This window comes from Arachis hypogaea, chromosome 18 (genome assembly GCF_003086295.3).
Source record: "Arachis hypogaea cultivar Tifrunner chromosome 18, arahy.Tifrunner.gnm2.J5K5, whole genome shotgun sequence".
NCBI lineage: Eukaryota > Viridiplantae > Streptophyta > Magnoliopsida > Fabales > Fabaceae > Arachis > Arachis hypogaea.
In genome coordinates, this window is record NC_092053.1 from 12,150,984 (window position 1) to 12,177,216 (window position 26,233).

The following is a 26,233-nucleotide window of genomic DNA, read 5'->3' on the forward strand; positions in this document are numbered from 1 at the left end:
AAGACTGAGACTGAGAGACAGAGACTAAGAGACAGGGATTGAAATAAATCTCAGTATTCTGTTTGGTGCAAAATAGGAGACAGGAATTGAAACAAGAATGAAACTCTAATTTAATTTGCACAAAGAGTAAAATTGGAATTAATTAATTGAAATGAAAGTATTTTAAGTATAAAATATTATTAAAGTTTCAGTCTCCATCTCTAAAAATTTGGTGCAAAATAGGAGACAGGAATTGAAACAAGAATGAAACTCTAATTTAATTTACACAAAGAGTAAAATTGGAATTAATTAATTGAAATGAAAGTATTTTAAGTATAAAATATTATTAAAGTTTCAGTCTCCATCTCTAAAAGTTTCAGTCCCCTGTGTCCCTACTTTTTGGAGGTACTGATATACTGAAATTTTAGAAACAGAGACAGAAATTTTAGTATCAGTCTCTGAACTAACAAATACAATACTGAGTGAGAGAAGAAGTATTTTTAAATAAATAAAGGCAATACTGAGTGAGAGAAGAAGTATTTTTAAATAAATAAAGGCAATAAGTAGCATGCTACTACAATAGTGTTTTGCAAGTTACCTTATAATTCTTTTGAATAACATTCAAAAGAGATAATCTGTTGTGGAGATGCGGGGGATCGAACCCCGTGCCTCTCGCATGCAAAGCGAGCGCTCTACCATTTGAGCTACATCCCCATGTTGACATGAAAGAGTTCACAAGCTTTCTTAACCAAATAAGAATGACCACACCCCTAAGCAAAAGAAAGCAAGTGAAAGAGAACATAATACATCACTGCTTCTTGTTGCTCGCCTCAGCCACCAGCCTCTGCGAAGCTCTACCATCGCAGCCGCCCCCTCCCCGTTCCCCAAGCTCACTGCACGTACGCATTAGCCAATAGCCACTGTTAATTTCATTTTTTTAAAAAATTGAAATTCTGCAATAATCAAGTTAATTGAAAAAAATTATTTTGAAAAAAGTTAAATTAAGGTCTGATTATAAATTGTATCGTTATGCATTTAGGATTAAGAAAGGACATGAATGCTCAATAGTTTCTTTGATTTTGAATATCTTTTATGCAGTACTTGGAGGAGCTTCTGGGATCAACCCTCTTTTGTTGTGTTGCCTGTGGTGTAGGCATAGTTGCGCTTGTCGAGGTAATTTTATCTCCCTATTTAGTTTAGTGCATATGAGTTTTCTAATACTTAGTAATAACAAGACAAGAAAGCCTGTTATTCTGTAAGGCGGCTTTTTTATGCTACTCGATATATAGTGACATTGTTAAATTTCTGATAATTCAAGGTGGAAAAATATGTGGATTGTTCGTTATAGATTTCTAATTGATGGATTTACTAGTCATGAAAATATTATTGGTAAGGTGAATGGAAAAAAATGGAGAACAATTTTCTGAAGTTGGGGACTATTACCAACATACTTTAGTTTTTCACTTATACAGTTATACTTGATTTGTTGAGTCCAAATTCTAGCAAAATATCTGACTCTTGGTATATGGATCTGTTCTTGCAAATTGATGAGTTGGAACTTGTATAAGATAAATTTGTATCAATGTTCAACTCTGCATTTTAAGTTCCATTGGCAGCAAGTTGTTTTTCATTCTTTTTAGTTTAGGATTTATAGAGACCCGGTTTTATTGTAGTCCGAAAGTAATGAGGTGGTAAGGGTCTTAGAACCAGTCAATATTTAGGGTTGTGTCTGGCTCAGACAAATCTGGTTTCATCCGGCCCATGAACACCCCCCTAGTGAGTAGCGATGCACTTTTTTTAAGCACTTTTTTTAAGACAAGTCGAAAGGTTCTTCCTTTAATTTACTTGCCTCCCTTGTGCAAGCAAAATGGATTTTTTTATCTGTAATTCTTTTGTTATTGAAAGGAGCTAAAATTAGTTTAGGGTAGTATGCAATGGCGTGGGAAATTGGTTGTTGTTGTTGTTGGTTTGGTAATTTTTTATTGTTAGTTGTGATTATGAAAATACTATAATGTTTATTTGTTTCCCCTTATGTCTTTGATAAATTATTTTCAGGTGAGCTACTTGCAAATTATGCAAAATGGGATTTTGGAGGATGACCACTAATGATTATTTGATTTTGTATCGATGATGATGTTATATGACTTTATACACAAAAAGTGATTTTTCTTTGCCTAAGTGTTCTGATTTCTTTACTTTCAGCTGAATTATGATTAACACATGACCATGACTCAAGATCTATTTGGCTGCCCACCAAGTGTTTGCCAAAAGTCCTCCACGAACAGAGGAAAACAAAGGTGCTTTATTATTAACTTCCATCTATTTGACTCAAATTATCTCCTTTTTTTGACTAACTTCAAACAGGATTCATGTTTCTTGAGTCACAAGGTGCCTTGGGAGTATATTAATTCACCAAGAATGGTGTTTGCAGCTACAATGCATAGGTTTCTTTTACCTTTCCACCCTCTTTTGAACCAGTGCCATTTGGTACGTTCGGTGTCATCACTGCAAAAGCTTGAGAAGGATATTAGAGCTGAAGTGGAAGCCAAAAACTATGTTAAAATCCCTGACCTTCTCATTCCCTTAGAGTCCTGTCATAGTTCAAAGAATAATCCTTTTTCTTTCTTTTCTTCATTTTCCCAGAACATGCAAGTGCAAGTTATTGATGAAATGTTGCAATCTTTTATACCTCTCAGACCTCGCTCTAAGCCTAAGATAGCCCTTTCCTTCTTGCTAACTTACACCCTCCAAAGTTCTCATCCGCTCCCAATTGCACTTGCTGTCTTACAACGGACTCTGCGTTCTGGCTGCTTTCCAGTTCCTCAGACACATGTTCTCCTCACTTCTGCTTGGTTGGATCACCGTTGTCTCTCTCATTCTGTAGCTAATGTTTTGCTTGAGATGCAATCAATTGGATATCATCCTGACTGTGGGACTTGTAATTATCTACTATCGTCTCTTTGTGCAGTTGGTCAATTGGCAGAGGCAGTTAAAGTCTTGAATGGCATGGGTGGAGCAGGATGTATTCCCGATTTTAATAGTTATGGCATTGTAATTGGTGCAATAAGCAGAGCCAGAAAGACTGCTGAGGCAGTGGACTTGATGAAGCAAATGGTTGTGAAATATGGGTTGACTCCAGGACAGGGAACACTAGTGAAATTGTTTGCAGCATTGCGGGCAAACAGGGAGATATGGAAAGCTGTTGAGATTATTGAGTTACTGGAGAAAGAGGGTCACTCTGTTGGGTTCGAGAGTTATGAGGCAGTCATTGAAGGGTGCTTGGAGAAACATGAGTATGTTTTAGCTGGAAAGGTTGCAATGGGAATGACAGAAAGAGGTTTTATACCATATATCAAGGCCAGGCAGAAAATAATTGAAGGCCTAGCTAGCATAGGAGAGTGGAAGATAGCTTGTGCTGTGAGACAAAGATTCACATCACTAAAATCTTAGCTTTGAAACGATTTAGAATTGTCAAATAACAATTCTTGATGTTGAAGGAGTGACTACGTAATGCAATAAAATTATGGATTTTCAAAATCTATCGAGCTATAATCTTTGAAGTTAAAGCATGAAAAAAATGTAAGTATATATAACACAGATGGATTTTCTTTGAGCTTTTGAATACATTCCATTATAACATGACTTTTTAGCGATATTAGTCTCGTAGGATTGTCTAAGAAAATGACTGACGTAGAAGCTTGTCGCAGAAATAAATGCACCATATTATTAACTGCTCTCGTAGGATTGTCTAAGAAAATGACTGACGTAGAAGCTTGTCGCAGAAATAAATGCACCATATTATTAACTGCTCTATGTCATGTCCTTTTTGCTCTAGTGTTACATTGTTTTTTGTTTTACTAGTTTTCACATTCAATACATGTAATTCATATAGAATCAATGGACTTAGATTTAGTTTATCTTTTCACTGGAATTGGTTAAGCTATCTTCTTTTCCATTTGTTGAAGTTTTGTTTTCTTTTTTGATAATATTATAACTTCTCCTTCCCCCATTTTGTTCCTAACTTTTGGTTCCCAAAATATTTCCGAATCTTCTTGCATGTTACTCAATTTCATATGATAGTTTCGAGGCCATAGTTGAACACTTCTAAAGCTTTGTAATAATCTTCTTGAGCTAACATGTTTCATTCTATAATCACGGCCTGTCACTAGGCTACAATACTGCTTCATCTGTGATGACAGGATAGCTAGCATCCGTAGTAATGCCACAAGTCCCATCTTCGTCCATGGTTTCACGCTTCATCCTAATATAGCCAGCTTCACCCCAGTTACTTGCCCATGAGTTTTCCACTAGTCAATACTTGATACCTTCTTCTCCATATCCAACTATAGTCACAGCATGACTTAGGTCCCTTCCACAATTTCATGAAAAGACACCGCTTGAATAAAGTTGAAATGGCAAAACAGGCTTCCCGTTCTTCTCTATGTTGTGCATGTCTGGCCATGTCATTTCAGCCAACTTTCATATCTGCTGCTCAAGATTTTGTTTACTTCAGATGAATTATTCTTGTGGCTTTCAGAACATGCATTCGCAGTTATCCATAGATTGCACGCTACATGGACACAAAGGATTTTACTAATCTTCATGGTTTGTCTTAGTGCAAATTGGAGAACAAGAATCTGATTTGATTTGATTTTTACTATGAACAATCTGCTTTTATTCTTAAAGAATATAGAGGGTAAGACTCTTGTCTTGCTTAATGCTTTTATTGTTTACCCATTTCAATGCATGCTCATTCTTTTTAGAGGCATTGCGGCTGCATATTTATGTTCTTGTACCCATGCCTTTCAATTCTTATGCTTCTGAGTTTTAACAAAGCAAGGATTCTGTGTACATTTATTTTGCATGACCAAGAAGCATAAGGTCTTGAACTTGCACAAGGGTATTCTTTTTCTTTCCTCTAACGGGTATTCTTTTTCTTCCTCTAACTGAATTATGTCACCTTTCAGTGTTTTCATGGGTGTGAATTGACCGTTCTAGCCAAGTTTTACATGAGCAGTGAGTAATAGATTTACTCACTCTGTATTAAAAGCTGTTTCACACACCTTCTATTATTGGATTTATTGCAACTTTATTCAAAGTGGGAGTCACATCCTATCCAATAAGGGTAATGATAAGGATGTGAGTAAAGTACAGTGCAAAAGGTTTCTATGACTAATGAAAAACAGATTCAAGTAGCATTATTTAAGTGGGAGATGGTATGCAATAATGTTAACATAATTTCAGAAATGTATATATAAAGATGCAGGGATAATGAATCAGTGATAGCTGTCTATCCCCGCTAACTTCATGCCAAAGCCAATAGCACATGGGTATTTTTTGTAAACTCAATACAACATTGATTAACAACTTGGATTGTTTGAACTCTGCAATAATATATTCCATAGTATACTTAAGGATATGATTATCAGAATATTCTGTATAATCACTTGACAGTCTTTGTTAATAGTGAAGCAGCTGAAAGCTAGACTTGGAAACTTATTAATAGATATCAATTCTTGGATTATGTTCATTTTTAAAGCAAAGGGAAATTCCTTCATTAGAAAATTAAATCAATGGCATTTGGGTTCTTAAAATCAACATATTGAGAGACATAATTAGTCACCAAAAAAAGAAAATATTGAGAGTCATAATTAAACGTGGCTTTCTTTTTGGGAAGGAAAATGCAAAATTGCAAACTATATTTGGGATTCTTCTCTTCTCAATCAATTAGTTGGGATTCTCTTCTGAGTTATTATTAGTTGAGATTCTTTTCTTAAAGATTGGTTGGAATTCATGAGCGAGAACTAAGTTACCTTTTTTTCTTTTTATCTCCAAAAGTAGACAATATAATATGGCGAAACGAACAGATGTTGCAATCATGATTGGCATCATGATTGTGGATGATGAATTATTGTCAGTTCATTTTTCTTCCGTTTATTGAAAATTTGTGATTATGTTTTAAAATAAATTAGAAAATCAGAAAATAAAAATAAGAAGGAAGGAGAGAAGGGGGGGTTGAAATTTGGTGTATAATATCATCGACTCATAGTGAATGATCATAATTCATAATTGGCCAACGCCAACTGGCTCTAGTTATTCCTTCTCTTATGGATGGGATTATAGTATCCTTGTTCTTGTTCATTCTAAAAATAAATAAATATCTAATTCGAGTCTTGTATTTAAAAAAAACACAATTTTTAACAAAAACTAAATGACAAAATGGCCTTTAATTATGTAATTTTTTTAGATATACTTATCTTTTTTCACCCAAAAATTATGATTGAGAACTGACGGAGGGCTTAAAAAATACAGGGAAATGCAAGAGCTACTATACTAATCAAATAGCTAGATGCTACATATTAATTATATATGATAAGAAATTCGTCCTTGAAGATGCTCTATTGGCAGGCACTTCATTATATTGATTATTTATATAATAAGATTCGGAATATAAATGATATACAAAAAAATATATAGTTTATATGCACATCTCATCCAGTTAATGATGACATAGGAAGCTTTGTCAAACACTATTGGTCTTTAAATAATTAAAAATATTATTCATATATCAAAATCAGCCACTAAAAATAACTATCAATATATTTATATATTAATTTATTTGTAATATATATTTATATTTTAATATATATTTTAGAACAATGTTAGGAGACCAGTAATTTTTGTGATTAGTAGTCATTAAATAACCATCAATGATAATTTAATAATGTGAGATTGGTGTGAAATTTTATCTAATGAGTCACATTTCTCTACTGATTACATGTATGCTGGTCAAAATTCAATAAAATTACTGGTTTTCTAGACTTTTTCTATATTTTTATATTAATGGCTGAATTTGGAGTACATATAGCATGGTGGTAAAATAATACATTGATTGCGGTTAAGATAAGATGAATGGAAGAAGGTACCTCGAAACACAGGCACACGCAGAGAGAAAGAAAGGAAGAAAGAAAGAAAGCATATACCCTACATGTGGGAATGCTTTGAGAAGAAAGCAAAGAAAGAAACCACTTCACAGCTCATGTATCGTCTCAATTATTCCACTGCTTATCCTAATTACTTCATTAAACTAATACCCTTGCACCCATATATATATATATATATATATAGGCACCACTAATAGAGTATAAAATCTTATGCACATGGGGTTTGTTCTCCTCACATATAGATAAAGATCATTATCACATTCATAGAGGCATATGATTTCAGCAATCACTAATCCCATCAAGTGGGGCTGTCTTGTCTTACCTTTTGTCTTAAGACACGGTCTTTAAAATTTCATCAACAGTAACCTAACGTGATGTATGGCCACCTTATTTTTAGCAACATAATAAGACACATCTTTTTCTTTTCTCCAGTAACTTGTAATTAATTAATTATAGGCGGCATTGCAAGCCAACCATTTCCAATTTAAGATATTTTCTCCAACCTTTAATTAGCACTCGAAGAATATTCAAAAATTTGTTAGTACTTAGTAAATTGATATGCGTAATAATATAGGCTTTTGACATACATACATACCTTGTTTGACTGTGTTATGTTAATGTTACACAAGCATATATATGCAGACCAAAATGATGCACAAAATGAAAGCAATGTTGTTAAGATAAGGGATATGAAAAAGGGAGCAATGTGGAGTAGTAAAGAGAAGGTCACAAGGGGCACGTGGTGGATGATTCCTCCCACTAGCTAATAGCTATTAAATCTACTGGCGACTTTCAAGCAATACCGTTGAGGCTTCAGAGACCCCCCTCCCCTCCCTTCCACAGCTGTTTATAGCTGTCCAATCCCATGTGACATTCCACTCCCACTCCCACTCCCACAACATTACACCATATCCTATGCTATCTTTATTTAAGAGTGGAAATTTACATGCAGTTATTTTCATATGAAATTAATATTTAAAAATAATTAAATAATTTGACAAATTTAATTAAATTATCATTTACAATCTTGTATAAAGACAACTACACGTGAATTTTTACCTTATTTAAATCATAAATTAATAACATGCATATATTTATTACAATTATATTATGTACATAAAAAAACATTCATTCTTATATTGTTTTTATTCACATTTAAAAAAATTTACACAAAAAATATATAATTTATACTTGTATTTATTAAAATTTATACACATAAATTAATATAATTTGTATGGTGGAAACTCAGGTGCAGTTGATTTCACCTGAAGTTGATAACTGAGAGTCGTTAGATGATTTGACTTATTTGACTAAATTTTCATCTAACGGCATCAACTTCACATGAAGTCAACTTTACCTAAGTTTTCACCAATTTGTATTTATATTTATTAGAATTTATTCTTATGAATTAATAATATTTATTTATTAAAAAAATTTGGTCTGTTAAAATTGCTAAAAACTGTTAATTCCAAAATTTTTTTAATATATATATAAATTTAGTGGTTAATTTTGAGTATATAAATAATATTATAAGAAATTGATTATATATGGTGTGCTTGTAGTTCTTGTGGCTTTATATCTTTCTGTGTGACATTCCCTGCAATGGGGGATATTATTATTCTAGTATAAATATTCAATTTTGGGTTTCCTTTTTTCTTTCTATCTCTCATCCTTGATCTCCCATTGACACATTTATATGCAAATGTTGTTAGGGAGACTGCAACGACGTCAACCACATCATCAACAATAACAATAATAACAGCCACAACCAACCAACAACAAAAACAACTATCTCCTCCTCTTCTTCTTTGAAATAATTCTTAGATTTTTATATATTTTGAAAATATATCTCGCACATTCTTTCATCCACACTCATCAATGGCGCAATTGCCTCCCAAGATTCCAAATATGTCGCCAACCTGGCCGGACTTCCCTTCCCCTCAGAAAATGCCACCGCCGTCTCTCAATGCAAGCCAATATCAGCTTCCTCAGAACCCGTCCTGGGTGGACGAGTTCCTAGACTTCTCCTCTGCCAGACGAGGCGCGCATCGCAGGTCGGTGAGCGACTCGATCACCTTCCTGGAGGTGCCGTTGCTGGCAGGGGAAAATTGTCGCGGGGACGGTGCCGTCCCCCCAAGGGATAATGAGGAGAGTGAATTCGAAAAGTTCGACGATGAACAATTCATGTCGATGTTCACGGACGAGATTGCTAATGGTGGGGGTATTCCGATGCCGCCAACGATGTCGTCTTCAAACACTACAAGCGACGAGAAAGAAACGAGTTACCAGAATGAGGTTAATGTGAAGAAGAATTCGAAGGATGAGCAAGAACAGGAAATGAAATTGAATTTGAAGAATGAAGCAGATGAGGTTGAAAGCCAATGTAAAGTGGAAGAAGAAAGTAATAATGCGCTGCCTTCAAACAACACCAACAATCTTGCTTCTTCCAATGACCGAATTACTGATCCCAAGAGAGTCAAAAGGTACATCAATATTCTCATTTTACACATTATATTCATCCATTTACTTTCATGCTGCTAGTCATAATTTTAATTTTTAACTTATTATTCATCTACAAAATATTTTTACTTAAATATAATAATAAAATTTATTGATTAAATTTTTATATTTTTTATATTAAAAATTTTTCTCCTAAGATTTTATGTAGCAGAATTGCAAAAATATTATTATAATTTGAGTTTGAGTTTATTATAAATGGTTGCCAATAAATTTTATTGAGAATTATTATATGAAAATTGCTTTACTTTACATTTTTATGATTTTAACTTAAAATTTTTGTTTGTTTTGTATTAGAATTTTGGCAAATAGACAATCTGCACAAAGATCGAGAGTGAGAAAGCTGCAATACATATCAGAATTAGAGAGGAGTGTAACTTCATTACAGGTGAGTTATTTATTGCAGCACATAATTTAGCACCAATAATACATAATATTGACTTATATTATTAGAAGGTTGACTTTGTTTTTTGTTTGCGTTGACCAAAATTGAAGGCGGAAGTTTCAGTGCTGTCACCACGGGTTGCATTCTTAGATCATCAGCGTTTGCTTCTAAATGTTGACAATAGTGCTATTAAGCAAAGAATCGCCGCCCTTGCCCAAGACAAGATTTTCAAAGATGGTAATTTCTTCATCAACTGTTCATTACTATTTATAAGGGTAATATTAGGTAGACAAAAAAAAAATAGCTAGAACTTGTTTTATTTAATATTAATTAATTGTTATAATAATTAATGAATGTTAAATAAGACAAATTATGACTGTTTTTAACTGATTTTCTTTGGTTACCAAACATTTTCTAATAATTATTATACATGCTATAAATAGATTTGCATTCATTTATTTAACTCCTCTTAGGGTGGAAGCTACTAGCTAGCTAGCTAGCTAATTATAGTTATCTTTTATTTAATATATATGGTTAATGTATGTAGGGAGCAATAATAGATCAGATCAATAATAAGCATTAAGTAATAATTAAAAGCTACTTGTTCTTGTATATATAATACAATTAGATTTGGATCTTCCAAAGTTTGAATTTTACTTTAGAAAATAAAGTATGATTTCTCACCATTAATTTTATAAATGGGATCAATAATAAATATAAAAAAAAACTATTTAAAAATAAAAAATCACACTTTATTCTTTAAAGTAAAATCCAAATTTTGGAGAATTTAAATCCAATACAATTAGTCATAATGTTTTAAGATATATGTGGTGGGTGGATGTTATCAGCTCCAGTACTTTTATTGCCTATAGTATAATAATAGTAGATTAGTAGGATCCACATTATTTATCTTTCTACTTAATTTTTAAACTAAATTATATGATCAACTAACCATCATGTTCAATACACTAAAATTAATTATTAATATAAAATATAAATTAAAACATAAAATATATAATAAAAATTAAATGAGTTAAATAATATATATTTAATATAATAACTAAATTTAATAACTAATTTTAATATATAAATAGTATTTTTAATTTTGTTTACCTAAATTTTTTCTTTTGTTAGACAATTGATAATTAGTTTTGTTGAGAGATTTTTCTTTGGATTTATCAGCATATAAGTAATACTACACATTCAAATTTTTTTATAAATTAAATCTAATCAAATTAAACAATAAAATTTAAAATAATTTTAATTATAACTAATTTTTATTATGTTAGACCAACTTAATTAAATTTAGATTAATAAAAAAATTTAGATATATAATATTATTCTAAAAATTTTATCTAAAAGTAAATAAATAAAAAATTAATTCAATATAATAATAATAATAATAATAATAATAATAATAATAATAATAATAATAATAATAATAATAATATCTACTTTAGAAAGGAGAGCTACTAATTATATATGAAACCGGCGATGCATGTAGTCCTAGTATAGGTAGCTTTGATCGGAGAGATATATATGTATGGTATATGATATTCGGTTATATTATGGATATACTAAAATTAGTTATTAAAATTAATTATTAGTATAAAATATACGTTAGAATATAAATATATATTAAAAATAAATAAATTATATGTATATTTATATATAAATACATTAATAATTAATTTTAATGTATGAATAGTATTTTTTATACTCTCTTATAATATGCTAATAGGATGAAAATTATTTTTGTATTATTAGATAAAGTTTGATAATTATGTGGATTTTACGTATGATAGATAATAAAATGAGTATATGAAATATTTTTGATGGGTTGTATATGCATGTAGCTCATCAAGAAGCACTGAAGAGGGAGATAGAGAGACTGAGGCAAGTGTATCACCAACAGAACCTTCAGAAGATGGAAAACAATAACAATGCACCATGCTCATCACCGTTACGAGCGTCGCCGCCGTCGCCATCGCCGTCGCCAAGGCAGAATGAACAGATTCTCAATGTTTGACAAGAATTAAAGGTTGTAACCCCAACAACATCAACCAAATTATCTATCTAGCTAGGATTTAAGTACATGATGATGAAGATGAAGACAAATTAAAGCTGTGATTCTTTATATTTTTTTACAAAGAAGTTGCAGAATAATTTCGTTTTTGGATGTAAATGTATAAATAATACTGTATGATGGGGTTGTGAGATATTTGGTGAGAAGTTTTATTAGGAAATTGATGATGAAAAAGGGGGAAACTTTTTCTGTTGACTGAGAAGAGTCACGTTCTGAGGCCACATTTTGATGGTTCTGATCGATGGTGGTGGATGCCATGAAACTGTTGCAACCACGTGATGTGTTTTAACTTTAATTTCATTTCTTAAGGAAAGGGGACCACTTCTACTCTCTCTCAAAAAGCTCTGTTAATTTCGATTCATGTTGGAAAACATATGGCCTTGGAAATTATTTGATTTGTGGTTTGTACTATTGTGTAACCATTCTTATTTGATTATCGATTCAAAAAGGGTCCAAATTGTAAATAAACCAAGTTATTATTATCTATGATTTCCAAGTTACTATGATATAGCAAGTTGATTGTTGTTTAAGGAGATAATTAAACCAAATTGGTCATGCATTAATAATATTATTTGAAAGGGACACAGCCATAACTATAAAATATTTTTTTGTCTCGTTATAGTAAGGTCTTTTATATCTGATATCATATAAGTATGCATAACATCAGAACATGGGTATTGTAAATATTATTAAAACTGTATCTGGCCATGCATTTATTTGATGAATGAAATACGGATCCTAAATGGAGGAAGGACATTTAAGAAATTAAATGTGGGAGAGTGGAGACAATAATATTTCTGCTCTCTATACTACTATAGTATCTGCAGTGCATGTAGATATATAATATGTAAAAATGAAAAAAAAATGTTTAAATTTTCTGTCATTTAAGAATTAAGAGAATTATTATATATTTAAGATTCTCAATCATTTTCAAAAGTTAGATTTAAATTTTGGAAAATTGAGAGTGACAATTTGTTCTTATATAGATATATAGATACATGTTAGAGCTAGCATATAAATAGTGTTATGACATTTACAATGCCATGAATGTGACGTTTTGGCTGTCACGAGTCATGACATTGTGGATGGTCCAGTTAAGTAACTCAACTGCATGTGCCTGAATCATAAGAGATGTTAATGCAAGATACCACTACTTTTTTTTTCTTTTTCTTTTTCTTTTTATATTTTGTTTGTCTAGATTTTTTTTTATGTATATTTAATACACAGCCAGATCATGTAGGTATAGACTTATAAGATTTATGCAGTTTCAGTGTGAAACTGTGAATACAAGTTTTATTCTACATGATCAAGTGTATTATTTTAGGTAGAGTTATATATGGCTAGCAGCATATACTTATTTCATTAGTACTGTGGTGCCGCAAGCACAGAGAATAAGTAGAATTATACTGTGTCCTTCTCAATATACCAAGTTTTTGGTACAAGAAACTTTTGTCGACATATATATAACCCTTCTTTGGAATGGCAAAAGATACTCCTTCGTGTTTTTTCTTTTCATTTTTTTGAAATGTACTTTGTTTGGTAAATTATTGAGAAATAACTTACAATAATTATCAGTAACTTTCTAGGACTCAATCATAAGCAATCTAATTATCTCAAAATATATAATATTTTTATTACATCAACCTAAGTATCAAACATAGTAGATAGTCAAATTTATTTTTAAAAGATTATTTATTTTTTAAATTGGTCTTCGAATTTTTTAATTAAATTCGTCTTTTAAAGATTTTAAATTAGTTATTTTAGTCTTTTTATTATTTTTTTATTGACTGCATTAAAATTTTTTGATGTGACATATTAAGTATACCATAGCATACATAACAGTCAAACATGATAAGTTTATAAAATTAGATGAAATCAAATTTTAATTGAAGAAGACCTAAAAGAATTAGAATCACTCAAATTAGAATTGATTTGATCTAATTTTATAGACTTATTATGTTAACAGCCAATTAGGATCGTTAAGTATGTACTTGAGTATCACTTAACATGCTATATTAGTAAATTCTGACGTTCGTTAATAACAAAAGTTACAAAAAGACTGACATGACTAACTTAAATAATTCAAGGACGAATTTGATTAAAAAAACTTTTTGGATACTAATTTGAATAATGAGTGATATTTCATAAACGAATTTAAATATTTACTCAATATATTATATATTTATATAATTATGATAGATGTACATTAAAATTAGATCCCAGCATAAAATACATATTAAAATAGAGATATATATTAAAAATAAATTAAATAATATATATTTATATATAAATATATTAATAATTAATTTTAGTGTAAAAATAATTTTTAATATTTATAAAATATAAAATAGATGTGACTCACGAATATGCACCTAGCTAGTGTGTGTGTGTCAGATTTGTTTGGAGCTTTCTATAATATGGTCCTTTTCTCTTTTGGTGCTAGTCTACAATACGATGGTAATACAATAATTAAAAAGAATGTAATATGTTTAATTTTAATGACTGTTAGTGTAAAATCGTTTTACACATACATTAAATCACATAATATCACATTAACAAAAATAATTATCTTTTATATTAACTGCGTGAAATGGTTATTTAAGAAAACGGTTGTGATTACACAATTGTGTAAAACGTTTTACACTGTTGGTGTATAAAAATTAAACCTTTATTTTGTGTATATTTCTCTTGTATATCTTTTATCTTTAATATTAATATTAATAAATAAAAATAAAATTGGATAAACAATTTGTCTTTTACAATAGGATGGTAACATAATAATTAAAAAGAATGTTTTATGTATTATAAGTGCAAGCATAATTTCTCAATCATTCATATGATATAAGCATTCTATGTAACGCATCAGTGAATATAAGATTAAGTGATCAATTTCATTCAGAAATCCCAATCCAAACTACCAGTGTTGTGTTGTCCCTATAGTGGAAAGTGCCAACACCACTAACACTTACACAAGTTTTGGCACATGAATAGTTTTAACCTTGTTTTTCTTATATGCTTGTAGCCTCGTACTACTACTACTGCTACCTTGCATACATGTAACATGTGACTGGATATAGACATAGTACGATAAAAGAACGCCAAATGGCAAAGGATTTTACTTTCACTCTATAACAAAATTGTTGAAGGCATACCAATCATTGTAGGTGCAAAAAGGATTGATTTCAAAAGATACCACTGTTGATTATGAAAAGGAATAGAGGCTGACAGAAAAATACACTCAATTCAACTCTTTGCTATACCAAGCAACAGAATATAGACATTGATATATGTGTTTGTCCACAAAGATCCAAATTACAAGCAGATAAAACAAATATTCATTATTTGTTATGCGCTACCACATAATTCTATGTAAGAATGAATTACCATAGTTTGTTCCTTCATGTTCTCAGTTTCAACAATAAACATAGAATTAATCAAACATTAAAACTCTACTAAGCAGTTAGAGAAGCATCTTCAGGGGAGTTTCAAGAACTTGACTTTTAACATTAATTTCATGCAATTGTTTTTACGTGGTCCTCCTTCAAGCTCTGTTCAATGGCCAAATGCTTCTTCTTCAACTGTCCCTTCTTGGTGATCGGCTTGTGCTTGATGATTGCTCTGTATTCGGCAAAAGCCTTGTGAGTTTCCCTCAAGGCCTTTCTGTATTCCTCCAGAAGACTTGCCATCATGTCAAGTTCCTTCTGTAGTCTATACAAATTCATCTGTCCCTTCTTTCTTTCATCCACCATTGTCCTGCGCAAATCCTCTATCTTGTTGTCGCGGTTCTGAATCTCGTTTAGTAGGTTCTGTAGACTCATTGCAGAGTCTTCACAAGACCTGTTCTTTGTTGCATACATCAATGCAGCCTTCCCCATCCAATCTTGCATCCGTGCCATACAGGCATCAAAGTCAACAGGCTCAGCATTATTACATGGATTATTATCTATTCTCAGCTTCTTGTTATTGCCACTCAAAGAAAGATTTGTGTTATCATAATCCAATTCAATTGCTCTCTTGTGACCCTTACCAACAAATAAACTTCCGGAAGTCATTTCAAGATCATCCTGAGAAGAGATAAAGTCTCTTTCAGAATTCAACTCCAAAGAATCATTCTCATACTCTTCATCATCTTTCTCTTTCCCGTAGTCGAAACTATTCACATTAACATCACATTGCAGCAAAATCGGCTTACCCAGATGATCATCCAAACCAAAATCCAAAATTTCCTCGTCCCCTTCAATACTCTTCTTTTGTAATTTAACATTCCCTGAACTGAGTTCAGTATTATGCTCCTGAAACTCATCATCAACCTCTATTACCAAAGGAACTTCCTTCAACAACTCCTCACATTGCACCTGGATCAAGAGCTGCAAATGAGAGGCATAGTAACACTTAACCAACCCAACCTCCCTCATCTCCCTCTCTACCATGCTCCATATCAACCCAACCCAATCAACCTTCCCAAAATGGCCTTCCCTGATCAAACTTTCACACTCCAAAACTTCATCAGGCATCACCATCACACCCTCATCATCATCATCATCATCATCCAGAACCATCCAATTCCACATAAACTCCTCAAGGAATTGAACCGATTCAGCAAAGTCCAAACCTTCCAACACTTGTCCAAAAATCTCACCTTTCTCCTCCTTCAGGGGCAGCAGCTTCAGCGCTATCCCCAATTGAGTTCGATTCGCCGAAACCCTAACACCGTTGACGTAACCGCATCGTAGGGAAGGTTCGTAACTATCTACAAGCTGTTCTATGAGATCAACCCGAATGTGGCGATCGAATTCGAGATGCGCGAAGTCCCAGAGACCGATTCGCCTTAAGAGCTTCTCGTGGCGCGCAAAGTTGAGGTTTTTAGAAGGTTTGAAAGGAACAGGTTTGAGTGTTCGGGTCATGAACCGGGTCTTCGGTTCCTGATGGGTTAGGTTCGCGAAGGGTTGGTTGCCGTTTGCGTTGAGAAGAGGAGTGTCGTTTTCTTCTTCCATTGGAAGATGTGGAGAGTGCTGTTGAGGATTGAGAACGGGAATTGGGATTTAGGGTTTTCGAGGAATGAGTATTATTAAGCTTTAAGAATTGACTAAAGGTGTGTAATTTAGTGAAGGGTTTAAGACGGAATACGAGGGGATTAGAGTGGATTTAGACAGGGGTTAATTATTAATGGCGGTGATGACGATAGAGATTCTCTGACCCCAACGGACGCTTCTTTGTTCGTTATTCGTTCCCGCCAAACTACAAATAAATTAATTTATGAGTAATTATTAAAGAAAAAATATGGGAGCCAATGTAATTGGTGTACAATATGTACAATGGTGGTTAACACAAAAATAAACACTTTTGAAATTAGAGTAAACGTGGGTAATTTTTATTTTTAACTCATATTGGGTCAAATAAACAATCTATTGTACACATTATACAGATACTCCATTGGCTCCCTAGCGGGATTAAACATTTTCCAAATTAGTTTTCGGTGTGACTCATTAATAGAGAATACTGAGTTGAAAGGTTAACTCGTAGCCATAATTATTAAAATTAGATCGGACCGATCGGTTCGATCAAAAAATAAGTGAACTAGACTTTATATCGGTTTGGTCTGATGTTTGGACCGTAGAAAACAAAGAACTGGACCAAACCGTCAAACTTGGAGTGAACTGATAAAAATCGGTCTGATCGAACCTACTAAGTTGAAACGTTAACTCGTAATTATAGTTATTAAAATCGGATATGATCGGCCGGTTTAACCGAAAAACCAGTGAACCAGATCCTATACCAGTCAAGTCCGATGTTTGGATTGTGCAAAACAAAGAATTGGAACAAACCGGTCAAACTCGGAGTGAACTGATAAAAACTAGTCCGACCGAACTGCTTGAAATTTATTTTTTTTTTAAAAAATGCTTGAGATAGAGTTCGAACCACTGTCCTCAATAGATATCTTTTATCAAATAGTTTATTTTATTTAATAGATTTTAATGTTAGTTATAAACTCATTTATTCTTAAATTAATTATATTTTTATTTAACAATAATTATAAACTCACTTATTTTTTCTTTTTATAATTATATAATATCTATTAATATTATTTTATAATAAATACTTGTAGTATATAATAGTATAATAGATATAAACTAATTAATAAATTATTAAAATTTAAAAATAATAATTATTTTAATATAAAAACAAAATAAAAATATTTATGATAGAGTAAAATTAACAAAATACTTATTGTTCATATTTCATATTGTTTTAGAATAGTTAAATATTTTTAAAATATTAGTGAAAAATATGGATATTAAATTTTAATTTTAAATTTTTTATTCACATATGACCGGATCAATCGGTTCAACTAATGACCCACCGATTAAACCAATAATCTAATAACCCAATAACTTAACCGGTTCAATCATCGATTCAGTTCTGACAACTATCTCATACACGACTTTTAGGTGTCCACGTGTGCGAGGTTTATGTGTGCAAGATTACAAAATAGTGTTTGACTTTTTTCTTTACCTTCTCAATTATGTTCTTCATCCATCACACTACCCTCTTTTTATTCTTCCTCCTCTTTTCCTTCTCCACTATCTTCTTTTCTCACCCATTTTCCTCTCTTGACAATACCTCCTCGATTACAGTTCTGCCGCCCCACTTGCCATCGCTGCCACTTCCTCTCTCTCCGCCGACCACTGCCTCCTCTCCGCACACCTCGTCCGAACACCCAACTTTCTCTTTTATTCTCTTTTAAAGAACTTGGATCCTCTAAATTTTAGATTTTTACTTGAAAGAGTAAAGTGTAATCTCTTACCTTTAAATATTTTTTCTCTCATACTTAATTCTACCTATAAAATAAATAACGAAAAAGCACACTTTACATTTTCAAGTGAAATCTAAAATTTAGAACAACTAAATTCCCTTAAAAATGAACATTAACCTCAGTAAAAAAAATATTACAATTACCAATATTTACATTTCTTGAACCTGTATTTTATGTTGCATCCCTTCGAATTTTGATTTTGTGAAAATTAACTTTTGACTATAAATTCTCTTGACTCCTATGTTTGGTATGAATTTAATCACGAAGGAGGAGAGTGAAAGGGAGAATAATTAATTTTTATTTTATCACTTTATTAATTGAGTCATTTTTTTATTTTAGAGAATTTTGATTTTTTAATAATATATATCTAGTTAAATATTTTAAAAATATTGTTTGTATACTAAAATTAACTATTATAGTTCATCACCATATATTTGTGTATAAATATATATTTTATTTAACTTATTTTTAATAAATATTTTATACTAATAACTAATTTTAATATACATCTAAATAATTGTAAATTTTTAAAGTTTATTCTCTCTAATGTAAAATAAATAAATTAAATTATACCATATCGAATCAAAATAAAAAACATCAATTGAGGCATAAAAATTAATATTTTAATGAAATTTTCACCGCTAAAAATAGATAAAAAAACTTTTTATTATTTTTTTTAAAGCGTTAACGAAAGTAGAAATTTTGTTAGGTTGAAGTGGTCACCACAAAGATAGAAAAGAGTGTTAATATACAAGAGGTAGGTAACACAATGTGACAAATTGTAGATTAATAGTTTAATAATATTGGGATATCGAAAGATGATGCTTGAGGTGAAGTCATTCCGTACAAGTTTATGCTAATCACATAGCAAGGGAATTGAGAAGACATCCATGCTCAAGTGGCGTCAACTCTGCTCTTTCTTGTCACACAAGAAACTATATTATTGACCGCAAGATACCACTTCCCAATACATTAATTGAATGAACTTATTATTTTTTGGTGACAAGAATGAACTTATTATGAATAGTATTTATTTAACTCTATAATATAATATATGAAATGGGAGGTTAGATTGTTAAGGTTGTGATAATACGCTGCTGAGTGTAGAGAGGATTATGCCAAATGAAGAATTTAAATATTTATTTGACTTGTTAAATAAGAATCCTTACAGAATATTCTCAATGATGTTTCTTGTGTAATAGGTTCTCCAGCAAGATAAAGCAATGGAAAAAAAGAAAGGGTCGTGGTTTCTTCTTACAAGGTAAACAATTTAGAAAATATTTGCATTCATTCAGATCCCTCTTATATATTAGTATTAAAGAAAAAGGCCTTTTGATTGGATCAAAAAATGAATTGAAAATAAGCAATCCTATCAAATTGAAACTTGAAACCAATTTTGATAGGCATGCCATCACAGCAATGCATATATATCTCCACATTGTAAATAACAAACTTAAGATATTACTTTTTGAATCATATTGTACACGTTAAGCAAAACCTCAGCTAGCTATAACAGAATTACAGAAGCAACTGCATAATTTTCTTTATGTAACACTTTATAATATGTATAACAAACAATTCCAACATGTTTTTCTTATCTGGTTCAGACTTTTCTATGCCTTCAAGACTTTATCTTCCTCCACATACGTAGAAATCAATGAATATATATAAAGGAGAAGAAATACAAAGTTCCTTTCAAGTTACAAGTATTCTAAAGACCATGAGACACAAGTTTTCATTCATTTACCTTGTCATATTCTTGCTCATATTACCACATTCTAATTATGGTAGACCTATCACAAAAGAGGCACCTCTATTGATGGTTTCTGATGGAATCCATGATCATAGTAGTGAGCCTTCTCTTATTTATGTGAACAAGCTAGGTTCTTCAGATACATGCACAGAAGCTTATGGATTTTTGCCCTGTACAAATAATGCTCTAGGTAATGTGTTCCTCATGTTGGTGTATGGCTACTTTATGTTCTTGGCAGCAAAGTCATTATCAGCTGGCAGTGAGATTTTGCTTCAAATTCTTGGACCTGGCATCATTGGTGGACTATTCCTCCCTCTCTTGAGTTCTCTTCCTGATGCAACCATCATTCTTGGTATGTTTCTCTTTTCCTCAATCTTTGATGACCATTGAGCACTTTCAAATGAAATGCTACGTGTACACTAGCCTGTTGTTTAACTCATTTGCAATATGTATTTTGTATTTGAACATGTATTTTATACGGATAGCTGATTTGGTGGCTGATTTTTGGCATACACGTAGCTTGGTTAACTTTCAGAAGATGTTGTTTATGGTTTTACAAATAGAAGGGTACCACGTGTAATATCCCTTAACTTCAAGGGTGGTCAAAAGATGATACACTAATAGATTATGTTGTTTAATTGAATCAGCATCTACATTATCTGGGAACAAAGAAACAGCTCAAAGTCAGGTCTCTGTGGGAATGGGACTACTTGCTGGATCAACTGTAATGCTTCTAACTATTCTATGGGGTTCCTGTCTTATAGTTGGAAGGTGTGACCTTGAAAATTCAGTAGCAATTGATCAAAAGGATACAAAAGGCTTTGACTTAGCTGGTACATATGTCCCTATAACTATGTTGATTTTCTCAACTTCTTTTGAGTGTTCACATACACCATTGTATGATATTACACTTATTTGATAACTAGCACCAAACTGAAGATGTTTTATCACAGGATCTGGTGCAAGCACTGATATTTGGACAAGCTATGCTGCAATGTTGATGATAATATCTTGCATTCCACTTGTTATTGTGCAATTACCCCAAATTTTTCATGGAGCTACTCCAAGTCGCGCAGCCATTCTATTTTCGCTCATTGTCTCCATTTGTTTATTGGTTGTCTATACCATTTATCAGGTACCAAAAACTTTATATATTTGTTGCTATATTCATAACATGAAGTTTCTTGGACAGCAAGCAACTGATGTTGTCGAAATTCAATAATAAAGGTTTGTCAGCCAAGGATTCAGAGGAGAAGACTTGCATATGCCAAGTACAAGAACATAATGTCAGGATTTCTAGAACAATTGAAAACACAAACAAGAGGCCGTTTCCTCAAAGACAATGGTGAACCTCACATTGAGGTTATACAAAAGTGAGTGAGTCTCAATATTATTACAAGAAGCATAAAGAAAAAGATGCAAATATCTTGAAATTTTTTACATTCATTTGAGAACACTGGTAAATTGACAGGTTGTTTGACTCACTCAAGAATTCTGAAGGGTACATAACAGCCAAAGATTTAAGAGCTTTAATCATAGGAATGCACTTTGAGGAGGAAGATATGGACATTGATGAAGCTGTTGCAAGCATCATGTTGGATTTTGACAAGTCACATGACTCTAGAATTGACATGGAAGAGTTTGTGAGAGGAATAACAAGATGGCTTAGCAAAGCTACGCGATCCGCCACACACGACAATGATCACAGTCCCACAACACCTAAGATTCTAAATGATTTCCATCAGGTATGTTTTTGACACAACAATATCTGAGGAAAGAAAATACAGAAACACTTAGAACAAGACTAAACATGTAAATGATGTAATGAAATCTTTGAGTACTAAGCAGAGGATGAAAGCAGAACAAGATGTATGGAGTGATCACAGTGATGAGGCTGTGGAGAGTGTAAAGAATCCAAGATGGAATACTTTCAAAGCAGTGTTGATGTTGCTTCTAGGAACTGCTGTGGCTGGTGTATTTGCTGATCCTCTTGTTGATTCAGTGGACAACTTCTCAGCAGCCACTAGTATCCCTTCTTTCTTTGTTTCCTTCATCATCCTTCCTTTCGCCAGCTCCAGCGAAATTGTGTCGGCTCTTATTTTCGCCAGCCGGAAGAAGATCAGAACCGCCTCACTCACATATTCTGAGGTACAATGGACTAATCAATTATCTTCAGATAAGCAAAATTAAACTGAAGAACATAGACCTGATCAGTTTGTTTTTTTCTCTCTTGTGTAGATATATGGATCAGTGACAATGAGCAATCTCCTTTCATTATCAGTTTTCTTGGGTTTGGTTTACATTCAAAACCTGACATGGAGTTTCTCAGCTGAGGTTTTGATCATTCTCATTGTGTGCATAACAATGGGACTTGTTGCAAGCTTTCACACTACCTTGCCTCTATGGCTATGCTTCCCTGCCTTTGCACTTTATCCATTCTCTCTGCTTTTCGTCTATATTCTTAATTATGTTGTTGGAATACCTTAAAATCAATCCTTATTTTCATTAAATTTAGTTTTAAGCCATTGTTAAATATTAATATCAAATTATTTAGAAAACTATCTTTTAGCAAGCATTATTAGTCCGACCATTGCAACTTTTTTAACATAATATTCTAAGGAGTTGTTGGGTTTAGTTTGAAGATTGCATCATGATTCTTGTTAGAATTAACACTTTGGTGCATTGTAAAATTTGGAAGTCCCTTTTCTGACAAGGTAAAATACTACTCTCATGAATTTTATATATAATATCATGAAAGTCAACATAAACACCCTGATATTAGGGATCTTGATTCTTCACACTTCACTAAACCTTGTGTTAAAGAAAGACAAGGAAGATTAAATAGAATCTTGTCAGTTTAATTTGCTAATTAAGCTCACATGGGATTACCACCTAATCTGCCATACCATTATCACCAGCGCTTATAATTATATGTTTAGGTTACCAAACACCAAATCCTTTCTTTAGAAATAATGATAATTAAAATACGATGCAGAGTCAAATTCAACACAAAATCTCTTAGATTTGACTAACGCGTACGAAATAAGATTTCAAACTCAAACTTACACCGTCACCTTTAACCGGTACCCATTTTTTTTCTTTTTTTATTTTCTTACTAAGCTCCTTTTCATGTGCATTATTCAGTATAATGGAAAATCCAAACAATGGTAAAAGAAAAATATCAGTGAAAACTGGGATTGAACTTTCTCAGTTGAATTTGTCAAGTGTGATCTCTTATTGTACAAAAGATTATACTTTAACAAGATCAATTATAAAAAAATTGAGAGAAATTATTTCCACAAAAATTTATTCTTTTATTTTGTATTTATTTTATCTCAGGATCTTCTGTATTTTATTATGGTTAGGTAGAGCATAATTTTAACTTTTTTATTTTACTTTACGACTATAAAATTCAATTATATTATATATACATAAAAAATTAATCATTAAATCAGACATTGGTAAAAAAATAAGAATAAGAAAACCAAGAGGGAATGGTATTAAGAAGGAATTAATGAGTGGTGCTGGTACTATATATTATTACTGGCTCTCTAAATCATGATCATCAAGATGAGTAATTATGGAAGGTTGAATTCTTGTGCTAGAAGATCTATCCCTACTTAGTATCCTTCTAAAGGAGCTGCTGAATCTTGAAACAGAAGAACCAGTAATGTTCTTACCCACAATAGCAGCATTGTTGTTATTATCAGAAGTAGCTTCAAAAGTTGAAGCATCATCATGAACAAGAATAGGAGGCTCACGAGGGTGAGGTTGAAGTTGAAGGCCTATGATTGGTTCAGCCTTGGTTCTACAAATTGGACACGTGGAATGAGAAGCCAGCCATGTATCTATGCAAGCAACATGGAAACTGTGCTTGCAATTCGGCAGCAACCTCACCTCTTGTTCATCTTCTACACCACTCAAACACACAGCACACTCGCCATCTTCATCATCTTCTTCTCTCTTTTTTCGTTTGTAGATGAAGGTGGGGAGAGAGGCTATGACGTTAGGGTCCAGGCCTGTGTTGTATTCGTGGGCTTGGGCTTGGGCTTGGGCTTGTACGGTGAGGCTGAGTTGGTGAATGGCGAATCTTCTTCGAGCTTGGCGTCTCAGAACCACCCTTGCGTAGATGTGAAGGGCCAAGACCACGATGATGACCATTGTTAAGGAAGCTACGGCCATCACCAAGATTTTTTTGTTCGAGTAGCTTCGATCCGATGATGATGGGTAGTTGTCATGGTTTCTATGGCCATCAACATCGTAACCACTCATGTTTGAGAAGAAGAAGAAGAAGAAGAAGAATGAAGAGGATCGGAGGAGGGTGCGGTTTTTGTTATGTTTGGTTTATGTGTGTATATGAGAAATTAAAGTGTATAGTATATAGTGTGGGGTGGTGGATATGAAAAGTCTATGGCATAAACTAACAAGAAACCAAGAAACACATACGCCAGTATATATATATATATATATATATTTCAACTGATTTGACTGTTGAACATTGACCTTGATTGTGGAATAATGGAGAAGGTTGAGGAGTTCTTACTTATACACATTACTTGTGCTATGTTGGTGTGGTGGTAAATATTTAGATGGTTTTAACCCGATCATTTTTGGAGGAAAAAAATGTTATTAACAAATCTTGATTTTTATACCTGACTTCCAAATTTGGTTATTAATTATATTTCTGATAATAAGATTCAAATTTAAATAATTTAGTCGAGACAAAAATGAAAAATAAAAGATCATTGTTATTTTTTATTTTGATATAATTCTTATTTAACTCTTCATTTTCACCTTTAAATTAGCTAGGGTATTATTTATTTTAAGAAAAATATAGATAGATAATGAGAATATTAAATAATATAAATAATGGATATGTTAGATATTTAATTCAATAGGGGATGAGTATGTTCATTATTTTTAATTGAATTGTTATTTCTTTTGATTTAATTTACTCTTGCATAGTTAATAACGGTTGGATGTTCAATTTACTAGGTGTGCAAATGTTTATCCTAATATCAATATTTAGAAAGTAATTTAGGAATGAAATATTTTTTACTTTATTAAGTCAAGAGGAGTGCTAGAAAACCAGCAATTTTTGTAATTTGTAGTCATCAAGTAGTCATTAATAATATTTTTAATGGTGTGAGATTACTCACTTTTCTTTTGCTGATTACATGCTGGCCAGAATTTAATAGAGCGTGATTTCTTTCATACCCAATTAATTTGAGGGTATTACATACCCTTCTTCCATGTTCCAATTAATTAGTAACATGTGTAATTGTGTATTCATTAATTTCAATCAACAAATGAATTTTTAATTTTTAAAAATAAAAATTAATAAATTTAATACATGAATATATAAAATACTTTATATATACATATCTTAATACACTATACATACATTTAAGTCTGGTTAAATCAAACCACTATATGTGACAAACCTTAAATAAATTATTTAAAAAAAAAAAGAATTAAAATTGGACCGTTGTAATATTGCTGATTGAAATTAATGAATACATATGTCATCAATTAATTGAAATATGTAAAAAGAATATGTAATACCTTTAAATTAATTGAGTATGAAAAATATTACCTTTAATAAAATTGCTAATTTTCTAAATTTTTTTAAAATGTCTAAAATTTATTATTTATATTATTTACAAAAATTATTATCTACCTAACAAAACTATAAATTTTAATATTTTTAATAAATACATCGTGAGCGAGGGTGCATGCTCAGCGCATGAAAAGC

At 31.8% G+C, this 26,233-nt stretch overlaps 5 protein-coding genes and 1 non-coding gene across 8 annotated transcripts; 3 read left to right on the plus strand and 3 right to left on the minus strand.

Moving 5' to 3' along the window:
* Nucleotides 1-620: 620 nt before the first annotated feature.
* Nucleotides 621-693, minus strand: TRNAA-UGC (transfer RNA alanine (anticodon UGC)). Its single transcript has one exon. It is a non-coding gene; the product is annotated as a tRNA-Ala (tRNA).
* Nucleotides 694-739: 46 nt separating this feature from the next.
* LOC112771874 (pentatricopeptide repeat-containing protein At1g06270) lies at nt 740-3,516 on the plus strand. 3 transcript variants are annotated; one of them, XM_025816706.3, is made up of 4 exons: nt 740-878; nt 1,078-1,152; nt 2,182-2,276; nt 2,344-3,516. In XM_025816706.3, the coding sequence occupies exon 4, from the start codon at nt 2,398-2,400 to the stop codon at nt 3,427-3,429; it is 1,032 nt and encodes a 343-aa protein (XP_025672491.1). In that variant the 5' UTR covers nt 740-878; nt 1,078-1,152; nt 2,182-2,276; nt 2,344-2,397; the 3' UTR covers nt 3,430-3,516. The 3 variants fall into 3 exon arrangements, with proteins under 3 accessions (XP_025672491.1, XP_025672492.1, XP_025672493.1); XM_025816707.3 differs by having other exon boundaries at nt 2,368-3,516; XM_025816708.3 differs by having other exon boundaries at nt 2,411-3,516.
* A 4,211-nt stretch (nt 3,517-7,727) lies between these two features.
* On the plus strand, nt 7,728-12,417 carry LOC112772591 (basic leucine zipper 34). The gene is made up of 4 exons (XM_025817556.3): nt 7,728-9,406; nt 9,738-9,828; nt 9,936-10,062; nt 11,682-12,417. The coding sequence occupies exons 1-4, from the start codon at nt 8,802-8,804 to the stop codon at nt 11,852-11,854; spliced, it is 996 nt and encodes a 331-aa protein (XP_025673341.1). The 5' UTR covers nt 7,728-8,801; the 3' UTR covers nt 11,855-12,417.
* A 3,006-nt stretch (nt 12,418-15,423) lies between these two features.
* LOC112769579 (uncharacterized) lies at nt 15,424-16,905 on the minus strand. The gene has a single exon (XM_025814082.1). The coding sequence runs from the start codon at nt 16,903-16,905 to the stop codon at nt 15,424-15,426; it is 1,482 nt and encodes a 493-aa protein (XP_025669867.1).
* Nucleotides 16,906-20,299: 3,394 nt separating this feature from the next.
* On the plus strand, nt 20,300-23,053 carry LOC112773165 (sodium/calcium exchanger NCL). Its single transcript, XM_025818227.3, has 7 exons — nt 20,300-20,830; nt 21,126-21,311; nt 21,432-21,613; nt 21,706-21,851; nt 21,950-22,223; nt 22,327-22,626; nt 22,717-23,053. Exons 1-7 carry the CDS (start codon nt 20,383-20,385, stop codon nt 22,963-22,965), a joined length of 1,785 nt encoding a protein of 594 aa, XP_025674012.1. The 5' UTR covers nt 20,300-20,382; the 3' UTR covers nt 22,966-23,053.
* Nucleotides 23,054-23,700: 647 nt separating this feature from the next.
* Nucleotides 23,701-24,908, minus strand: LOC112773240 (RING-H2 finger protein ATL40-like). The gene has a single exon (XM_025818315.3). It carries the CDS (start codon nt 24,748-24,750, stop codon nt 24,019-24,021), a length of 732 nt encoding a protein of 243 aa, XP_025674100.1. The 5' UTR covers nt 24,751-24,908; the 3' UTR covers nt 23,701-24,018.
* Nucleotides 24,909-26,233: the final 1,325 nt, after the last annotated feature.

Coding starts and splice junctions, on each gene's coding strand:
- LOC112771874 (XM_025816706.3), top strand. CDS start 2,398: ATGGTGTTTGCAGCTACAATGCATAGGTTTCTTTTACCTTTCCACCCT.
- LOC112772591 (XM_025817556.3), top strand. CDS start 8,802: ATGGCGCAATTGCCTCCCAAGATTCCAAATATGTCGCCAACCTGGCCG. Junction 9,407..9,737: donor GATCCCAAGAGAGTCAAAAG/GTACATCAATAT, acceptor GTTTTGTATTAG/AATTTTGGCAAATAGACAAT. Junction 10,063..11,681: donor AGACAAGATTTTCAAAGATG/GTAATTTCTTCA, acceptor ATATGCATGTAG/CTCATCAAGAAGCACTGAAG.
- LOC112769579 (XM_025814082.1), bottom strand. CDS start 16,905: ATGGAAGAAGAAAACGACACTCCTCTTCTCAACGCAAACGGCAACCAA.
- LOC112773165 (XM_025818227.3), top strand. CDS start 20,383: ATGAATATATATAAAGGAGAAGAAATACAAAGTTCCTTTCAAGTTACA. Junction 22,224..22,326: donor TTCTAAATGATTTCCATCAG/GTATGTTTTTGA, acceptor AGTACTAAGCAG/AGGATGAAAGCAGAACAAGA. Junction 22,627..22,716: donor CCTCACTCACATATTCTGAG/GTACAATGGACT, acceptor TCTCTTGTGTAG/ATATATGGATCAGTGACAAT.
- LOC112773240 (XM_025818315.3), bottom strand. CDS start 24,750: ATGAGTGGTTACGATGTTGATGGCCATAGAAACCATGACAACTACCCA.